Source organism: Cetorhinus maximus, chromosome 13 (assembly GCF_964194155.1).
Source record: "Cetorhinus maximus chromosome 13, sCetMax3.hap1.1, whole genome shotgun sequence".
Lineage (NCBI taxonomy): Eukaryota > Metazoa > Chordata > Chondrichthyes > Lamniformes > Cetorhinidae > Cetorhinus > Cetorhinus maximus.
In genome coordinates this window covers 110,473,507-110,493,034 of record NC_135891.1, presented here as the reverse complement: position 1 = coordinate 110,493,034, position 19,528 = coordinate 110,473,507, and the positions used below count along the sequence as shown (strand labels likewise).

General features: G+C 42.6%; 1 protein-coding gene across 1 annotated transcript in view; it reads right to left on the bottom strand.

The window, feature by feature from the left end:
• Positions 1-1,832: 1,832 nt before the first annotated feature.
• Positions 1,833-19,528, bottom strand: part of LOC144688320 (uncharacterized) — a 62,269-nt gene continuing 44,573 nt past the window's right edge. The window contains exons 3-4 of the mRNA XM_078554750.1: positions 6,083-6,296; positions 1,833-3,827 (exon numbers count right to left, since the gene is read on the bottom strand). Coding sequence (XP_078410876.1) covers positions 3,620-3,827; positions 6,083-6,296 — 422 coding nt within the window. The 3' untranslated portion in view covers positions 1,833-3,619. The remainder of the gene's footprint in view (positions 3,828-6,082; positions 6,297-19,528) is intronic.

The window sequence follows — 19,528 nt, the reverse complement described above, 5'->3', positions numbered from 1 at the left end:
CCTGATTGTTTGCCAACGTGTCTTAACTAGTCATCGGTTTCTTTTATTGCTGTGGATTTACACACACTGAAACCACACAGCAGACCTCATCCCACCTAGAAGTTATTTAAGTGGTTGTGAAAGCAAACTTCCAATCATCTATCAGGGCTGTTCTTGAAGCTAGCATCAGATTTGAAAGGGGAGAGTCGACCCATTGCATTAGCAACTCCTAATACAAGATGCTGCAGGTGTTCTCTCTTTCTTGCGCTAGCCCAACAAAATTCAGGGTCCAGGGATGAGAAGAGCCTAAAGAGATAAATGTAACAGCAGATCCGGGGAAGTCCACAACACCTGAGTTATATAATAAGCACCACTGGTTCAAAAAACGCTGCACTGTACATATTCAAGATAGAGATTGACAGTTTTTGGATGCTAAGGAAATTAAGGAGCAGGAAAGTGGATGTAAGAGATCCCAATTGTACTGAATGGTGGAGCAGGGTCATTTGGCTGAATCACCTACTCCCCTTATTCTTTATGATTTTATGTATAACTTACATTGGAATATAAAATGCATGATATAATTTTTGATGAGACTTATGTGTACAAAATTCTGTGCAAAGCACTGTCACAATGTGGTAACTTTATTACATACATACAATCTTAAGATGTATTAGATAAAATACATAACTAGTTCACCAACAAATTTTATGGATGAATCAAAGTCCTATGCAGATAAACATATCTAAACACTTTGTATAAAAATGACTAATATTCAATACTTAACTGTACCTCTTTTAAGTTACAACTAGATCAATAATAAAATAAAGCATACAATTCACTATTATACACACAAAAATCATTTAGGAGAAAGGGGTGATCATCATATGCTATGCTATAGGCTTCAAGTGAAATTATTCACAATATTCATGAAAGATCAATGATTTTAACAAATATCCTTCCTCCTCAGTTTTCAAATCAAGGCTCATTGCACAGGTACCTACTCTAACCCATTGTTTCCCAGGACCTCAACACTGGCAACTCATTATGTCTCCTCAGCCTATCCTTCTCTAATCTTAAGGTTTATAAACTCAGGTTTGGCATCACATAATCACTAGTTAGTTTTCTTTCACTTCATTATTCAGATTTGATGGCTCCTTCTGCTATATTTCTTAGCCCTGTGCCTAGATTTCATGATAAAGAAAGATAAATCTTTACAGATCGGATTTGAAAGGGAAGTGGTTGTTAAATCCCGAGAGGACTGGATCTGCTTGTCTTTGTCTAGATTCATCTGTGCTCTCAGTGTAAATACTACTTTGTGCGTGTTGGAGGTTACAGGCCACAAGAAGTCTGCAAAAAGTCCGGCCATACACTACAGGCATTGATGACGAGTTGGCTTTCTTTGTGAATTCTAGTGTGAAAAATGCCCTTGATTACAATCAATAAGAGTCTTTAGCCATATTCTGGTATGCTATGGCCAGGATTTCACCTTGTTGGGTGGGCCTGGGAGCGAAGACGACTGCTGCCCGTGATCGGGCCCTGGAATCGATTTCACACTGGCTGGCCAATTAACAGCCAGCCAGCATGAAACGGGCGCTGCAGCGCTGCCGGGGCGGGGGGAGGGAGGAGGGTGAGCGCAGAAGTTTGCACATGTGATGCGCAATGAAAGCTCCCAGAGGCACAGAGCTGCTTCAGGGAGCTGAAAATTTATAAACTCAAAAATTAAAAACTGAAGCTATGTTAAGAACATGTCCCCTCATGTGACTCTGTCACATGAGCAGGGACATGTTATGCATGAAATTTTAAAAAATTTATTTAATTTTTATTTGCTGTTGGAAACCTCATCCCGCCTGTTGATGAGGTTTCCTAAAAAATCTAAAGGCCATTTGGCCTTTTTGCCTACCTGGCAACCGTAAGGTTGGACGGGCAGCAAAAAATTTCATTTAATTATTACTTTAATGGTCTTAATAGGCCTGTTAATTGTCAGCGGGTGTGCTGCCGACTCCCGTGTGCGCCCGCTGACTGAAATATCGTGTGAGTGCGCGAAGCTGTTGGGACGCTTGCCCGACATCATCGCGCGTCATTTTACGCTTGTTTGGGTCGGGTGCGCGCCCATCTGACGAGTGCAATATTCCGCCCTATGTGTCTTCTTTAATATTGTATTTGTGCATTCAACAGCATACAAACAAACCCAATAATAGCATACTTTTAAAATAGCCATGGTTATCCCTTGTCACTTTGTAATGTTGGAAATTCAGAATTTAGGGACCTGCATCCTTCAAATATATGCCACAAGTTTTCCATTGTGAATTTGTGTGCCCACCAACGTCACTGAAGAGAAATGGTTCCGAGCTCTTGCATAGAGTAACACTACCAGATAGACAAGTAACGTGGCTTTTAATCAACCTGTGACACCATCAGTTCAATGAGAATGGGAATGCGGCAGAGTTCAGAATATCCTGAGTGCTCTTCTATATGAAAGGCTCTATTATTAGTCAGAATTTAAAAGTTTGCCATTAATAATCTATGTGCTATGCATATTCTTCATTGCAGCCAGGAATACTGGGCTGTCTTCTCCTTAGCTAGAAGTTTTCTTGTTACCGTATAATCTCCATAGGTTGCAGGTGACGTAGGCTTCACAGCGTGCAAGTCTGGTGGTGACTTACACTATTGTGTTTCCACCAGCGAGGGGTAACATTGCTAGTGGAACCTTTATGCTGGTATATCTGATACGCTGGATTTTACAGTAACTAGAGCCCTGAGATCTCATAATCCAGTTAAATAATGAAGGGCTTCCTGAGTATAATTGTGCATTTCTCACCTATTACTTTGTGACTAAATACTGGATATTCCCCACTCCTGTGTTCAGTCATATGGCTAAGCACTTAAATTTTTTTATTGCAAAGTCCCTACGCCAGACAACTTTAAGCTTGGTGGAGGAGACAGATTGACAATAACTATTGGAGATCTTAAGCATTAAGTCATTGTGGTTTAGCACTGGCAAATACACAATATCTTATAGTGGTCTTGCTTTGGGTCCCTCTTCAATAGTATCTGGAACATGACAGAGTGGAGACTTTCTTTAAGAACAAGTTCACAATTCTAGGATACAGAGAACCATGTGATGGTATTGGATTGATGAAAGGGAATTGTGTGGTCAGCTTTGTAAGACTTGGGGAACTATCCATTGAGAGCAGGTGATTCTATATCAATTTGACAATAAAATTGAATATAATTATACGCATATTTGATGGTCATAAATGTCCTTAAATGCACACTTAATTGGCTCTAACGCTAAGAGTTGAGATGTGGGTGTGTAAGATAATTTACAAATTTGAAGGAAATATATAAGAGACAGTAATATTATGGCTGGATACATTAAGCAAGTACTGTTGTTCAGAGAATAATCATCTCCTAGTTTCAGTTAGAGTTGTAACTCCAGAAAAGTTGAATTCCTGTTATAACAGTCACAAGACAGCATCCTGTCTGATATTTGTAGCTTTTAATTTGAACTGCAATAAGCCAACCACAGAAAAAAAACTAGCAGTGTGGTCCTTGCCCAGTATTCTCCTTGCACTCATTCACACAGCACACTAATCTAATCCTCCTTTGATGCAGTGCGATTTCTCTGCCCCGATGTTCTTCAGCCCCCAAGACCCCACCACCTCAGTCTTGGTGCAGGAGGTCGTGTGGGCCCTCCACTCTCAGCTGGGACAAAATCGTGATCCAGTCCTAGTTCGTACATGCAGTAGAAATTGTAGACCACCATCGCCAAGGTTGGGAAAAATGTCAGCCCGAATCCAAATCCGCGATAGGCACTGCTCAATCTGGCTGTAATCCAATATATCAGTCTGTAAGAAATGCACAATAAATCTTGTATCAGTTAATGACTAATGAGATTTCTATCACAATCAGGATCTTTCACAAACTTCTTTTGACTGGGGTGCGTATGCATGTGCATGTGTGATCTGGGTCTGTGGGTTCTGTTGAAAGGTATTTGGCCTAAAATGTTCACTCTGTTTCTTTCTCTGCAGATGTAGCCAGACCTGTTGAATGTTGCCAATATTTTCTGTTTTTATTTCAAACTTCCAGCAGGTTTATTTTGTGTTGTCTGTGTACGCACATGCATCTGTGCGCATGTAAATCAGCATGCAAAGTGTTTAATAGAGAGCACTAAAGGAAATTTTGGAATCTTTCTCTCTTTAACATTGCTCAATATGGTTTGAATAAAACTACAAAAATGCATCACTGGAACACAGAAGGTTAAAGAAAGGAACTAACAGAAGTTTTCAAAATTGAGGGTTTAATGGCAAATTATTCCACTGCTGGGTAAAATGGTAATTATGAGATATAAAATTAAGAATAGGCTAGAAGCATAAATGGGAGTGTTGGAAAATCCTTTCATGCAAAGAGTGGTTAGAATATAGAATACATTACCTCCTGCCTATTAAATCCCAATCATTTGGCAACACTTAAGAGGCAATCAGATAAACACTTGAAGAAAAATATTAAAAGCTACAGGCAATGATGAAATTGGAGTAGATATTTCCAATGTAGCCAACTAGCCAATTGGCCAACTGATATCCTTGTGTGTTGGAATTTCTGTGATCATTTAAGTGAGATGGAGCTGCCATAAATAATTATGTTTTCTCATTTGCTTCTCTGTGTGTTTAAGTAACTTAGTAACATGTTGCATATTTGTCCTGGTGTGTTTCAGGATCCCATTAACTGGGTAGATATATGCTGCAATGTCCCAGGGTCTCCATTAACTGGGTACACATGGGTCTTGACAGGTTTTGAAGTTCCTGGTAGCAACATACACATGCAGTCTGGCACATTCCAGATTCCTATTAACAGCATGACATGTATATCTTGGCTTTACAGGTTGCATCAATGGTCAAAGTAGCCATATAGTAAAACATTTCTAAAGTGCTGGTATAGTTACAGTAATTCTGTCAGCTCTTGATACAGTAAAACTTTCCTTGCACTTCTTTGTTGAAAGGCAGGTGCAATTTATATAAAGAGGCCCCATCATCTAGGAACAAGAATAGGCCATTTAGTCCCTTGCCCCTGTTCTGCAATTTGATGAAATCGTGGCTGATCTGCACCCTAACTCTATATATCCATTTTATCCCATTGCCGTTAATAACTTTGGTTAACTGAAAGCTATCAATCTCACGTTTAAAATTAACAATTGATCTAGCATCAGTTGCTGTTTGAGAAAGAGAATTCCAAATTTCAACAACCCTTTGATTAAAAGCGTTTCCTAATTTCACTCCTGAAAGGTCTGGCTCTAAGTTTTAGACTATTCCCCCCAGTCCAAGTTTCTACAACCAATGGAAATAGTTTCTCTCTATCTACCCTATATGTTCTCCTTAGTATCTGAAAACTTCAATCAGATCACCCTTAATCTTCTAAATTCCAGGGGATATAAACCTAGTTTGTGCAATTTGCCCACATAATTTAACCATTTGCGTCCAGTAAACCTACACTGCACTCCTTCCAATGCCAGTATATTTGTCTTAAGATGTGGTGCCCAGTACTGAGCACAACACTCCAGGTATGGTGTAACCAGGGCTTTGTATAGCTAAAGCATGACTCCTTTCCGGTATTCTGCATCCCTCTTTTGATTATTTTCTGTATCTGTTCATGACATTTTAACAATCTATGTATCTGGACCTCTTTGGACCTTTACCGTTTCTAGCTTTTCAGCTCCAAATGGATCATCTAGTTCAGAATACAGATATATTTACCATTACAAAAAAAAATGGGAAGTGACCATTTTTCATATGTTGGGCATGGGGGTGAGGTTTGTCGTATTATTTGACTGCGGAAGGCATCACAGTGGAGCCCATCCTCATCCACGGACTTTCCATATAGGATAGCAATTGGGAGTGGAATAGCGGCTGATTTTATTCCCAGGGTCTGTGGAGCCCAATTATAAGGTTCTATCCCTACCCCTTCCACAAAACAAGGGTAAACTTTGGGATGTTCTGATCTATGTGCTCAGCACCACACTGGGCAGTGCTTGGGGAGAACTCTGCAGCCTTTAGCTCCAAAGAATCATTATTAATTCCAGAAATGCCTCTTTCATGTTGTTTTTCACCTTGCCACTGCAAAGAGTCCCGCTAATATTGGAATGATCTTCAGGTGTTCCTGGTGAAGGTAGGTTGTCATTACAACCATGTTGATAAAGTAGATGGTAAACTGTTCAATGGAGTTGCCAACATATCTCTGATGGATAAGAACAGCACGAACATTAGTGTCCAAGGGATCAATCGCTGTAGAACAAAGCCGGGACAGGGAGCCTATTACAACACCTGGAAAAGATCAAGACATGTTAAGTCTTTCTGTGTGGATCAAAATAGGAGCAGTAGAACATGTTTGAGAAAGAATTCTACATACGTTTCCAACATGTGATATTAAATGTTAGAAGATTGTAAGAAGCCATTGAATCATTTCTTTAAATGTGTTTTCTGGCTGAAGATGTGAACTACTCAGATGCAGCAGTGCATTGATACTTACATGGTGCGCCAGTGTGACAGTACACACCAGAATCCTAATCCTGGCCATATTTATCAAGGAGTAGAGAAGCCTGTCATATCTAAAAAATAATTAGCGGGATATGGACATCAATAGCAAGGCTGGCATTTACTGCCCATCCGTAGCTGGCCTTGAGATTGTGCAGTTGACTGCCTTCTTGAAATGCTGCAGTCCATGTAGTGAATGCATACCCACAGTGCTGTTAGCAATGGAATGCCAGGATTTAGGCCCAATGAAGGAACAACGCTGTCCAAGTAAGCATTGTGTTTGACTTGGACGGGAACTTGGAGGAGGAAATGTCCCCATTGACCTATTGCTTTTTTCCTAGGTGGAAGAGGTTGCAGGCATTATTCTCTACATAGAGGTACTGAAACGTTCAAAGTCATCCCCAACCACAATGCAAATGGGTGAAAATTGTGCAATAGCAGCAACATGGGCACCAATGGGTTCAGGTCAAATTCTACCATCAGTCATTGTAACAACTATATTGGTAATCTCAACTCAAAACTGAGGGGAGGAAATAATTATAATTATGGTGGTGATATAGGTTATTAATTTTGTGTTAATCTGCAAACTATTGGAAAACAAAACTAATTTCTAAAGTCCACGTGTGAGTCAGGTGTTGGAGCAATCCATTGGTGTAGTACTATTTTGGAAGGCAGTTTGTTTGTCAATCCCAGCACAGTTGAGAAATAATTGCAATCTGAAAATCTTCATATAATATTAATACATCAGCTAATTTAACCAAAAGCAGGGCAAAGATCCTGGAAACATATGTATTTTACTCTACCATTTTATACTAGGCCTTGAAGACATATTAAATGTCCATTGGAAGTTGAGAGTTCTTCTCAGGGTCACTGCTGAATAAATTTGTTTCATTTTTGTTTTATTACAGTACTCATCAAATTAATCTTAAATTTAAAGATATACCTTATTCCTAACACACCCAAATACACATATAACTTACTTAAACTTTCTCTATTCTCTAACACTATATAACAAAATGAAATAGTAGCTGGCTATGTATACTACTAGGATCAGTGCGAATAAGTTCATGGAATCAAAGAATAGTACAGTATAGAATAAGGTTATTTAGCCGATTGAAACTCTACTGGGCTATGTCGAAGATCCAGTTAGCTCCACATCCCAGATCTGCTCCAAATCTGATGGATGTTGTTCTTGATGTGTTTCCTATTCTTGAGGGAGTCAAAAAAAAATTGTTTTGCTTTGTCTGAGTGTAGTGGGACGTCGGACTTCCGACTTTGGTGTGAGGCCGGATGTCGGGCCCTGCCTACTGAAGGGCATTCCCTGCAGGGCACTAGGAACCTGCCAGCAGAGGTCATTGGCCTGGGGGGGGAAGTTGGGCCACAGGGCTTGGTCGACCCTGTGGGACCCCTCGGGACCCCTCGGGATATGAAGTGATGTCTTTGGCAGGCTGGGACAGACCCAGAAGCCCGGAGCTGAAGAAGAGGTGGAGCCAGAAGCCACGAGAAGGGAGAGAGAGTGATGTCAGCAGCAAGGAGCAGGAGCAGAAGCCTGCAACTTGTGAGTTGCAGCGTGAAGGAGCCAAGGCCACAAATAGGGCAGCCCGAAGCCTCTGGTGGTGGCTAGAGAACTGGGAAGGGAAGTGGAATGGGCAAACAGCTGCTAGACACCTAGGCAGACCATCTGGACAGCACCCCTGATTTTGAGAGGCCACCAAGAAGGAAGATTTCCTTCACATTGGGGAACAAGGTAACCGGATTCACGTGGTCACAGGAAATTAGGAATATAGGAGCCCCACCAACTGAGCTCTGCTCCCCGGCTGATTAGAGATCAAGAGTTAAGCTCTCAAGCGGTATCCTGATGGATCTGGAGTGCTGGCTGTGAATGTCCTCTGTAAATAGCTCATATCCAGGAGTTAAGCTTTTCCATTAATGTTTATAAAGATTTGATGCCAGTGGAATAAAGGATCCCTGTTTTCTAACCTCGGTGCAGTCTGTGTGCTTGAATCTCACATCACAGGACATTGTTGTAAAGCAGTGAGCGATGAAAAGGCTGTTTTTTTCTCAGATGGTTCTTTTCAAAAGTTGTTCTCAGATGTGGGTGATGATGGAGAAAAGCTGCTCTGGAAGCATGGTCATGGACATTTCCCTTGAGCCACAGCAGTCCCTGTCTGCAGAAGGCGATCGGAGATGATTTCCAGGACTTTGATTGCATGACTATGAGGGAACGATGATAAAAATGCCTGTGTCAGCATTCTGACTTGAGAGGCACTTGGAATCCTGGTATTCCTGTGATCATGCTGCACTCGACCTTCTTGTTGGCAGAGGTCACAGGGTTGAGAGGCACTAATGAACTAAAGGTTGATGAGCTGCTGCAGCACAGTTTGCTATAGCACATGTTGCAGCATCAGTGAACTGGTTTAGCAATTAACTTTTGTGATCTTTTCAGTCTTCAGGGTGGGGTAGCCAAGGCAGGTGCCTGCTTAAATTATGGCCCTTTTGACATAATTGGACCGTGAGTTGCATTCATGTATGAGACTCCCCTCACCAAAAACAGAAGCATTAATATCTGTACAAATTGGCACAGAGCAGGTGATTAAATGCTTTTTAAACGCTCTTTCGGGAGCGAATATAGGCCAGTGAAAACAGGTGATAGGGGGACGGGACGGTGCAAGTTAACACAAGCAGTAGTTTTGGATGATCTCAAGTTTATGGAGGATACAATGTAGGAAACCAGCCAGGGGTGCATTGGTATAGACTAGAGGTAACAAAGGCATGAATGAGGGTTTCGAGGATGAACTGAGACAAGAGCAGAGTCAGGTGATATTACAGAGGTGGAAATATACAGTCTTAGTGATGACAGGAATTCATCTTGGGGTCGAACACTGACTTAATCTTAAACTGTTTCCAGAAAGGAGAATGGAGTTGGAAGGTATGGAAAATTGAAAGAAATTATTTATACACAGGGGCCCGTTCTCTGCAAACAAAAGGAATATTTTCAAGCCTTGTGCCTTTTTTGAATTACCCGGGAGCTTGGGGAGCCTATAATTTGCCATTGCTTTCTCCATGGCAATGCCTCAGCCAATCAGAGTCAACTTGCCTATTGTCCTGATGAGTGCAAGATGAAAAGCTTCGACTGCATCAGCAACATCTAGATGGTAACCCACGATTGCTACCATCTAGAAGGACAAGGGCAGCAGACACACAGGAACACCATCACCTGGAAGTTCCACACTAAGCCACTCACCATCCTGACTTGGAAATATATCGCCATTCCTTCACTGTCGCTGGGTCAAAATCCTGGAACTCCCTCCCTAACAGCACTGTGGGTGTACCTACACCACATGGACTGTAGCGGCTCAAGAAGGCAGCTCACCACCACCTTCTCAAGGGCAATTAAGGATGGGCAATAAATGCTGGCCCAGCCAGTGACGCCCACATCCCGTAAATGAATAAAAGGGTAAAAGAATATTTCAGCAATATTCAAGTTCTGTACTACCAAGTGACTGAAAGAAATTGTGCAAGAGACACACAGAAAGGGAGAGTCAGCCATGTGCCGGTTTAACATTATTCACCTCCCCCCAGCCATCGTATCAGTTCTCACAATCAGTGGTATGATAGCATCATTATATTGTCACAATACTTCCTCCCCATTTATAAACTATGTCCAGTGGCCTGAGGAACATTCTTTCTCTGATATTTTGACTAGTCTGCCTGAAATGTCGCCATTTTGTTTTGATGCAGTGCTCTTACTAAGACTCATCAACATAGCTAAGAAAAGGCATTTGACACCCATGTGGAATTAAGCGTTTGGGAAATGGGGAACAGAGACTCTGCTCTCAAACATGTTGATGCAATTAATTAAAGGAACTAGAGTGACAGATTCACATAGGATTGGATTTTATGACCCACCCCCCCACCCTACGCCCACACCGGGCATGTTTTCAGCGGTGGGGAGAGGCACGCAAAATATGTTGGGTGGCTAGCCCACTGCCTTCCCGCCACCCCCACCCTGGTCCCCATAATACAGGTGGTGCCCACTAGCCCCCCCGCCCTTAGACCTATTGAGGGTCTTAAGTGGTCAATTATTGCCCACTTAAAGCCCTCAGTCTGCCTCCACTGCCATAATACGATGGGCAGTGGAAGGCAAGCGAAAGTGAGAGGGCCGTTTCTTTTATAACTTTGGTGCAAAGGTGGGAAGGACGGGGTGGCACATCACTCGGGGGTGCCCTGTGCTCATTGGGGGCATCCCCCCCCTCCACGATGTTCCCCCTCCTTGTGCCTCCCTAGCTGACCTCCAAAGCCCGCACCTCCAACGCTCTCGCCTCTTTCCCTAGGGAGCCCGGTCCCTCCCCACCCTAAAAGCCCAGGGCTTGCCTGGGTCCGGTGTCCATCCTCGATCTCCGTGTGCCTCCTTGCAGTCCCAGCAGCACTCACTCCTGAATTCTGGGGCGCTGCTGGGACTGCTAGAGTGGTCTCAAGGATGGGACCTCCACACCCAGAGGGGTGGAAGTCCCATCCTCTGCTTGGTTAGGCCACCCACAGTGTGTTATCATTGCAGGGTGGCCTATTTATAAGTCAGTTAGTTTGGAACCAACGGTGCTTGGGGGTGGTGGGGGTGGTGGGGGTGGTGGGGGGGTGGGGGTGGGGGGTGGGGGGTGGGATGAGTCATACATCCCCCTCTAAAATCCAATCCATAGAGTAGGAGACAAATAGAAAAGATCGGAAGCAATGGCAATGAGAAAAAGGGTGAGTGTGAAATAGTGTTTCATGTAGAGATAACAACAACATATTAATAAAATATGTAATAAAATGTCCCAAGGCGCTTCACAGAGACATTATAAAATAAAAGTATAACGCTGAGCCACATAAGGAGATACCTCAGTCAAATGACCAAATATTTGGTCAAAGAGGTAGGTTTTAAGGAGTATCTTAAAGGAGAAGTTATGTTATACATAATCTGGTTAGCCGACAACTGTACTCTTATTAACTTACCTGGATGATTCAATCAACTAGGCGCTGTGTTGGCGCAGTGTGGCACCTGACTAGTTACCAGCTTTGCTGCTATGCTCGCTGTGCTCCAAGTGACCCTTGACCCCATTCGACCTGGGTTGACCCAAACTGCCCACAGCCCAAAATCGCCCAACCTGAAATCTGGCAATGTCTTAAATTTAGCATGGCCTCGGCCCCAAGGGTACCCGATTTGAGGTACTGTGAGTTATGTTATGTGTATGTGTTAAGTTTTATTTACTGTTGCCAGCTATGATTTCTACTCAGATATATCTTAAATGGAAAGTCAAAGCAGAGTGGTGAGAATATGAAACTCATTATCACAGGGAGTGATTGAAGTGAATAGTATTGACGCATTTGTTAGGTGGCTAGATAAGTAGGTAGAGTGACGAATGGTGAGGAAGGATTGGAGGAGGTTTGCATAAATTCCAGGATGGACTGCGCCAAATGACCTATCTCTGTGCTGTTTATTCTGTGTCATTCTACGTAATATTGTTAAATGTGGAATTCTTTATGGGAAGAATGGATTTGTAAGTCATTTACTCAGAAATTTAAACTTTAATCCGTCTGTTAACGAAAAAGAATTTGAATATCATTTTTGTGTTCTTTGATATCTACTGAAAAGATCCTCTAATTTTTTTGAAAAGTTATATTTTCATATTCAAGAAATGATTTCCTGCATCGAGCCAGTGTAATTTCTCCTTGCCTTTCTGCCAGTTACTCAGATAACTGGAATGACAGAAATTATCTTGACCCATTGCATTTGCTGTTGTATCACACGCATTGTTTGCTTCAGCCCATTTGAAAGCACACTTAGAAACATAGAAACATAGAATATAGGAGCAGGAGTAGGTCATTCGGCCCTTCAAGCCTGCTCCGCCATTCATTATGATCATGGCTGATCATCCAATTCAATAGCCTGCTTCCACTTTTGCTCCAAGAGCTATATCTAACTCCTTCTTGAAAACATAAATGTTTTGGCCTCAACTACTTTCTGTGGTAGCGAATTCCACAGACTCACCACTCTCTGGGTGAAGATATTTCTCCTCATCTCAGTCCCAAATGGTCTACCCCGTATCCTCAGGCTGTGACCCCTGGTTCTGGACTCCCCCACTATCGGGAACATCCTTCCTGCATCTACCCTGTCTAGTCCTGTTAGGATTTTATAGGTTTCTATGAGATCCCCCCTCATTCTTCTGAACCCCAGCGGATATAATCCTTACCGACTCAATCTCTCCTCATGATCCCAGGGATCAGTCGGGTAAACCTTCACTGCACTCCCTCTATAGCAAGTACATCCTTCCTCAGATAAGGAGACCAAAATTGCACACAATATTCCAGGTGTGGTCTCACCAAAGCCCTGTATAATTGCAGCAAGACATCCCTGCTCCTGTAGTCGAATCCTCTCGCTATGAAGGCCAACAAAACATTTGCCTTCTTTACCACCTGCTGCACCTGCATGTTTACCTTCAGCGACTGGTGTACGAGGACACCTGGATCTCATTCCCCTCTCTCAGCCATTCAGATAATAATCTGCCTTCCTGTTTTTGCTACCAAAGTGGATAACCTCACATTTATTCATATTATATTGCATCTGCCATGCATTTGCCCACTCACTCAGCTTGTCCAAATCACACTGAAGCATCGCTGCATCCTCCTCACAGCTCACCCTCCCACCCAGCTTTGTGTCATCTGCAAATATGGAGATATTACATTTAGTTCCCTCATCTAAATCATTAATATATATTGTAAATAGCTGGGGCCCCAGCACCGATCCCTGCGGTACCCCACTAGTCACTGCCTGCCATTTGGAAAAAGACCCCTTTATTCTTACTCTTTGTTTCCTGTCTGCCAACCAGTTTTCTATCCATCTCAATACACTACCCCCAATCCCATGCACTTTAATTTTACACACTAATCTCTTATGTGGGACTTTGTCGAAAGCCTTCTGAAAGTCCAAATAAACCACATCCACTGGCTCCCCCTCATCAACTCTACTGGTAACATTCTCAAAAAATTCCAGTAGATTTGTCAAGCATGATTTCCCTTTCGTAGATCCATGCTGACTCTATCTGATTCTGCCACTGTTTTCCAAGTGCTCAGCTATTAAATCTTTCATAATGGACTCTAGAATTTTCCCCACTACCGACATCAGGCTGACTGGTCTATAAGTCCCTGTTTTCTCTCTACCTCCCTTTTTAAATAGTGGGGTTACATTAGCTACCCTCCAATCTGTAGGAACTGTTCCAGAGTCTATAGAATCTCAGAAGATGACCACCAATGCATCCCACTATTTCTAGGGCCACTTCCTTAAGTACTCTGGGATGTAAATTATCAGGCCCTGGGGATTTATCAGCCTTCAATCCCATCAATTTCTCCAACACTATTTCTCTACTAACACTGATTTCTTTCAGTCCCTCCCTCTCACTAAACCCTGTGTTCCCCAACATTTCTGGTATGTTATTTGTGTCCTCCTTTGTGAAGACAGAACCAAAATATGTATCTAGTTGGTCAGCCATTTCTTTGTTCCCCATTATAAATTCCCCTGTTTCTGACTGTAAGGGACCTACATTTGTCTTCACCAATCTTTTTCTCTTCACATACCTATAGAAACTTTTACAGTCAATTTTTATGTTCCCCGCAAGCTTACTCTCGTACTCTATTTTCCTCTTCTTAATCATTCCTTCGGCCCTCCTTTGTTGAATTCTAAACTGCTCCCAATCCTCAGGTCTGTTGTTTCTTCTGGCCAATTTGTATGCCTCTTCCTTGGATCTATCTCTAATTTCCATGGTAAGCCATGGTTTGGCATCTTTCCTGTTTTACTTTTGCGCCAGACAGGAATAAACAATTGTTGCAGTTCACCCATGCGCTCTTTGAACGTTTGCCATTGCCTATCCACCGTCATCCCTTTAAGTAAGGTTTCCCAATCCATCATAGCCAACCCGTGCCTCATACCATCGTAGTTTCCTATATTAAGATTTAGGAACATAGCCTCAGAGTCAGCTATGTCACTCTCCATCTTGATGAAGAATTCTATCATATTATGGTTGCTCATCCCCAAGGGGCCTCGCACAACTAGATTGCCAATTATTCCTTTCTCATTACACAATACCCAGTCTAGGATGGCTTGCTCTCTAGTTGGTTCCTCAACGTATTGGTCCAGAAAACCATATACGCTCCAGGAATTCCTCCTCTATGGTATTGTAACTAATTTGATTTGCCCAATCTATATGCAGATTAAAGTCACCCATAATTATAGATGTTCCTTTATTGCATGTGTCTCTAATTTCCTGTTTAATTCCATTCCCAACATCACCACTATAGTTTGGGGGTCTATATACAACCACCACTAACGTTTTTTGCACCTTAGTGTTTTTCAGCTCTACCCATACAGATTTCACATCGTCGGAGCTAATATCTTTCCTCACTATTGCGTTAATTTCCTCTTTAACCAGCAATGCAACTCCACCACCTTTTCCTTTTTGTCTGTCCTTCCTAATACTGAACACTCCTGGATGTTCAGTTCCCATCCCTGGTCACCCTGCAGCCATGTCTCCGTAATCCCTACTATATCATACCTGTTTACATCTATTTGCACAGTTAATTCATCCATTTTATTGCGAATGCTCCTTGCGTTAAGGCACAAAGCCTTAAGGCTTGTTTTTTTAACATTACTTGTCCCGTTCTCACTATTTTTCACTGAGGCCCTGTTTGATTCTTGGCCTTGATTTCTCTGCCTATCACTTTTCTTATTCCCTTTTCTGTCTTTTGTTCTTGTCCTTGATTCCCCCCATCCCCCCATCCCCCTGCCATTTTAGTTTAAACCCTCCCCAACCACTCTAGCAAATACTCCCCCTAGGACATCAGTCCCGGTCCTGCCCAGGTGTAAACCGTCCAGTTTGTACTGGTCCCACCTCCTCCAGAACCGGTCCCAATGTCCCAGGAATCTGAAACCCTCCCCGTCACACCATCTCTTCAGCCACCCGTTCATCCGATATATCCTGCGATTTCTACTCTGACTAGCACGTGGCACTGGTAGCAATCCTGAGATCACTATCTTTGAGGTCCTACTTTTCAACTTACTTCCTAACTCCCTATATTCTGCTTTTAGGACCTCATCCCTTTTTTGACCTACGTCCTTTGTACCGATGTGTACCACGACCACTGGCTGTTAACCCTCCCCCTTAAGAATGTCCTCCAGCCGCTCTGAGACATCCTTGACCCTAGCACCAGGGAGGCAACATACCATCCTGGAGTCTCATTTGCGGCCACAGAAACACCTATCTATTCCCCTTAAAATTGAATCCCTTATTATTGCATTCCCACACTTTTTACTCCACCCCTGTGCAGCAGAGCCAACCATTGTGCAACGAATTTGGCTGTTGCTGCTTTCCCCTGAGAGGCCATTCCCCCCAACAGTATCCAAAGTGGAATATCTGTTTTGCAGGGGAATAGCCACAGGGTATTCCTGCACTGCCTGCCTAGTCCTCTTGCTCTGCCTGGTGGCCACCCATTCCCTTCCTGCCTGTGGACTCTTAGCCTGCAGTGTGACCACCTCTCTATACGTGCTATCCACGATGCTCTCCGCCTCGCGGATGTTCCACAGTGTTCCCAGCCACCACTCCAGCTCCGAAACACAGGCTTCCAGGAGTTGCAGCTGAAGACACTTCATGTGAGCCTTACTGTATAGTTAAACCCTGAAAAAAGGCATTGGTTAAGGAAGTAAATTATATTGCATCTAAAATATCCCAATGGATAAACATATTATCTGGTGAGGGGAACTTCACACAGTTTAGGAAAGCCTGACTTTGATATTGTTAGTTAGTCACAGCTGGATTGGCGGAAAGTGCAACGTGATTAGCCTCAGTGCTTGTGGGCTTGGAAAGGAAAAGTGGTTAGTCGGAGCTCCTCTGAGGAATGTGGGAGGCCTGTCCCCATCATCCGTTTGGATCATGGTTGATCTGATGTGTTCCCTCTCTCCGGTGGTCCCGTGATGCCATGGCAGTGTGGCACCGAGGGAAGCTAGTAATGCTGTAACGCCTCCAATACTGTTTGTACAGTGCCTCGAACCCAGCCATTGGAAAACTGGAGTTGTCCGAAAACCGGACGTTTTTATAAGCTGGCATGCATCAATTTTAATTGTTATTAAATGAGTGAAATAACTTAACCGGGACAATGTGGCTGGGTGTTGCATTGATGCGGTGACACGCCAGACTAGTTATCAGCTTCATGCACCGGTCTTTTCTTGTGTTCTGAGCGACCCTCGACCCCGCCAGGCCCGACTAACAGGCCCATACTTTGAATCCAGCATGTCCTGCAAGTCGGTCTCCGTGACCTTATTATTCTTTTCAAATGTACTTTCTTCACTATCATGTATTTTTTTCCCTCAAACTTCAATTTAAAAAACCGCATTCACTTGGCTTCATGTTTCGAATTAATGGTTCTGATTTTTTTTTTCTCCAGAAACTGGCAAGATTTGAATTCCGGCATGGGCTGGGTCCTGAGGTTGTTGGTTTTGGGACATTGTACCTCCATAGCCTCTCTAGGCTGCCGGGAGTAATCACTGTGCTCTGATTGAGAGCCACGATTGTAAATAGCACTTTTCTCAGACGTGATAACCCATCGTGGTGGGACATGGTTTTGAGCCTGTGGTTCTCCACGCAGTGAATTCTTGATTTGAATCAAGCTGCTTTTGCTACTTGCCAAGTGGAGGCCACAAGAAGAGGAAAAAGCTTAAGGAGGGAAAGTGCAATGATAATGTTCAAGAAAAATAAATATTAATTACAAAACACTATCGTTATGAGAAGAAAGCTATTTTTCTTGGACTAGGGAAGTGTAAGGGTGGAGTTCATACAGTTTCTCAGCATTGTGAACAATTTTCGGAGGGTAAACGGTGAAAGGTTGTCTTCGTTTGGAGCACAAACTCAGGATTGAAGCGACATCTTTTTCACACAGAGAACATCGGATGTTGGGATGCTTCACCACAAGTGGCTATTGAAGCAGCAACTATAATAGCATTTGAAAGAGAATCGGATATATATTTTTAAAAATGAAAAACGTGAAAGGATATAGGGGGAAAACCGGTGGCATTTGATTAATCTATGCAGCACCAATTGATGAGCAAGGATGGCATTGGCCTCATTGGCATGACGGTTTTATTCAGTTATGTATTTTCTATGATCCAGACAGCAGGATGGAGGTTGTATGCGGAGACCAGTGCTGTTCTATGTGAAGTTGTTGAAATCTATATTAAATAAAACTGGATTTCCTTTACCTTTATGCTGGATATGAATGCTGCATTTGCCCTTCAACAGCAGACTTGCATTTATGTAACACCGCTCATGACCTCATGACCAGTGCATCCCAAAGCACTTTACAGCCAATGAAGTACTTTTGCAGTGTAGATACTGTTGTAATGTAGGAAATGCAGCAACCAATTTGCACACAGCAAACTCCCACAAACAGTAATGACTAGATAATCTGTCTTATAATGTTGATTGAGGGATAAATATTGACCAGGACATGAAGCATAACTTACCTTGCTTTTCTTCAAAATGGTGCCATGGAATTTTTTATGTCCACCTGAGGGGGCAGATGGGGCCTTGGTTTAACTTCTCACCTGAAAGGTAGCACCTCTGACCGTGGAGTGCTTCCTCAGTACTGCACTCGTGTATCAGCCTAGTCTCTGGAGTGGGACTTGAACCCACAACCTTTGAACTCAGATGCAAGAGTGGTTCAGAAATAATTATAAGGCACCCCATGATTGCAAATAAAGGACGACATATAGTATTAATCAGGATGTCCCAAAGTGCTTTACAGCAAATTAAACACTTTGTGAAGTGTAGTCACGGCTGTAATGTAGGAAATGCATCTTATTTTCTATGAGAAATCTCCAAAATTGATATGGGAACAACACCGCTATCAGACCTTAGACCTGAGACCTCATTCTGAATATAGGGTAGAAATTATTGTCAGCTGTGATTATTTGAACCCCTGACTTGTCTACTTCAAATTCCTTTGTGGTATTTTAACAGAGGTATTAGCTTATTTAACACAAAACAAATAAGTTAGCATCTCTGTTCAAATGGCAGACAGAAAAACTTAAATAAGACAGCATTAAACACATCATTGCAGTAATTTCTAGTCTCTTGTGTCTTGAAGGGAAAGTGATTAGCATGACTGTACGCTGAAATCTGGTCTTCAGTGGAAAACACAATGTAATTTTTGTAACTATCTTCCAGTACAAGTTATTGGAAAGGCCACTGCACTGGTAATTATAGCTTAAAGATTTCTTGCTAATGTTGATCATAGTGTTCTGGATTCGCATCTTTTCCTTTGCCTCACCTTTGGCAATTGTTCCTTTGGCTGCATGAACCTATGAGCTCTGAAATTCCCTCCCTAAAATATCTTCACCTCTGATTTTAAGACACCCTGAAAGACCTGTCTCTGTGACCAAGCATTTGGTCATCTGTCTTAATATCGGAAAATATTTTGTTTGAGAACATTTCTGTGAAGTGCCTCGGGATGTCTTAATACATTAAAGGTTCTATACAAATGTAAGTTGTTGTTGTGGCTACATACATGTACAGCGCTTTTTGTTTTACACTTAGCCAAACACAGAACTGCTAACTATGCCTCCCTTAGCTCAGTGGTGGACTTGTAGACCTGGATTTTTAGGGCTCTGTGTGACTACCGTAAGGATAAGGGAGCCAGACTCAATAGGTTAAATACTATAAGCTAACTTTCTGAATCCAAACTAAAACGCAGCCATTTAAGTCTGTTGGTGTCCAAAGAATACCAAACAACAACCCTTGAGATCACTACAAGCCTAATTCTCCTGAAACTTGTTTCTGGTAAAGACTGGGTTGAATTCTTTCCGTTAATAAACAAGGAATGGAGTTCTGCATCCTTCAAGGACAAAACAAAAAGCTTAAGGGGCTTTTCCCCAATGGAAAAGTTTGTGTATTGGGGGAGGGAGGGTGGGGGGTGCCTGCAATGCATATAGCAATGCAGTT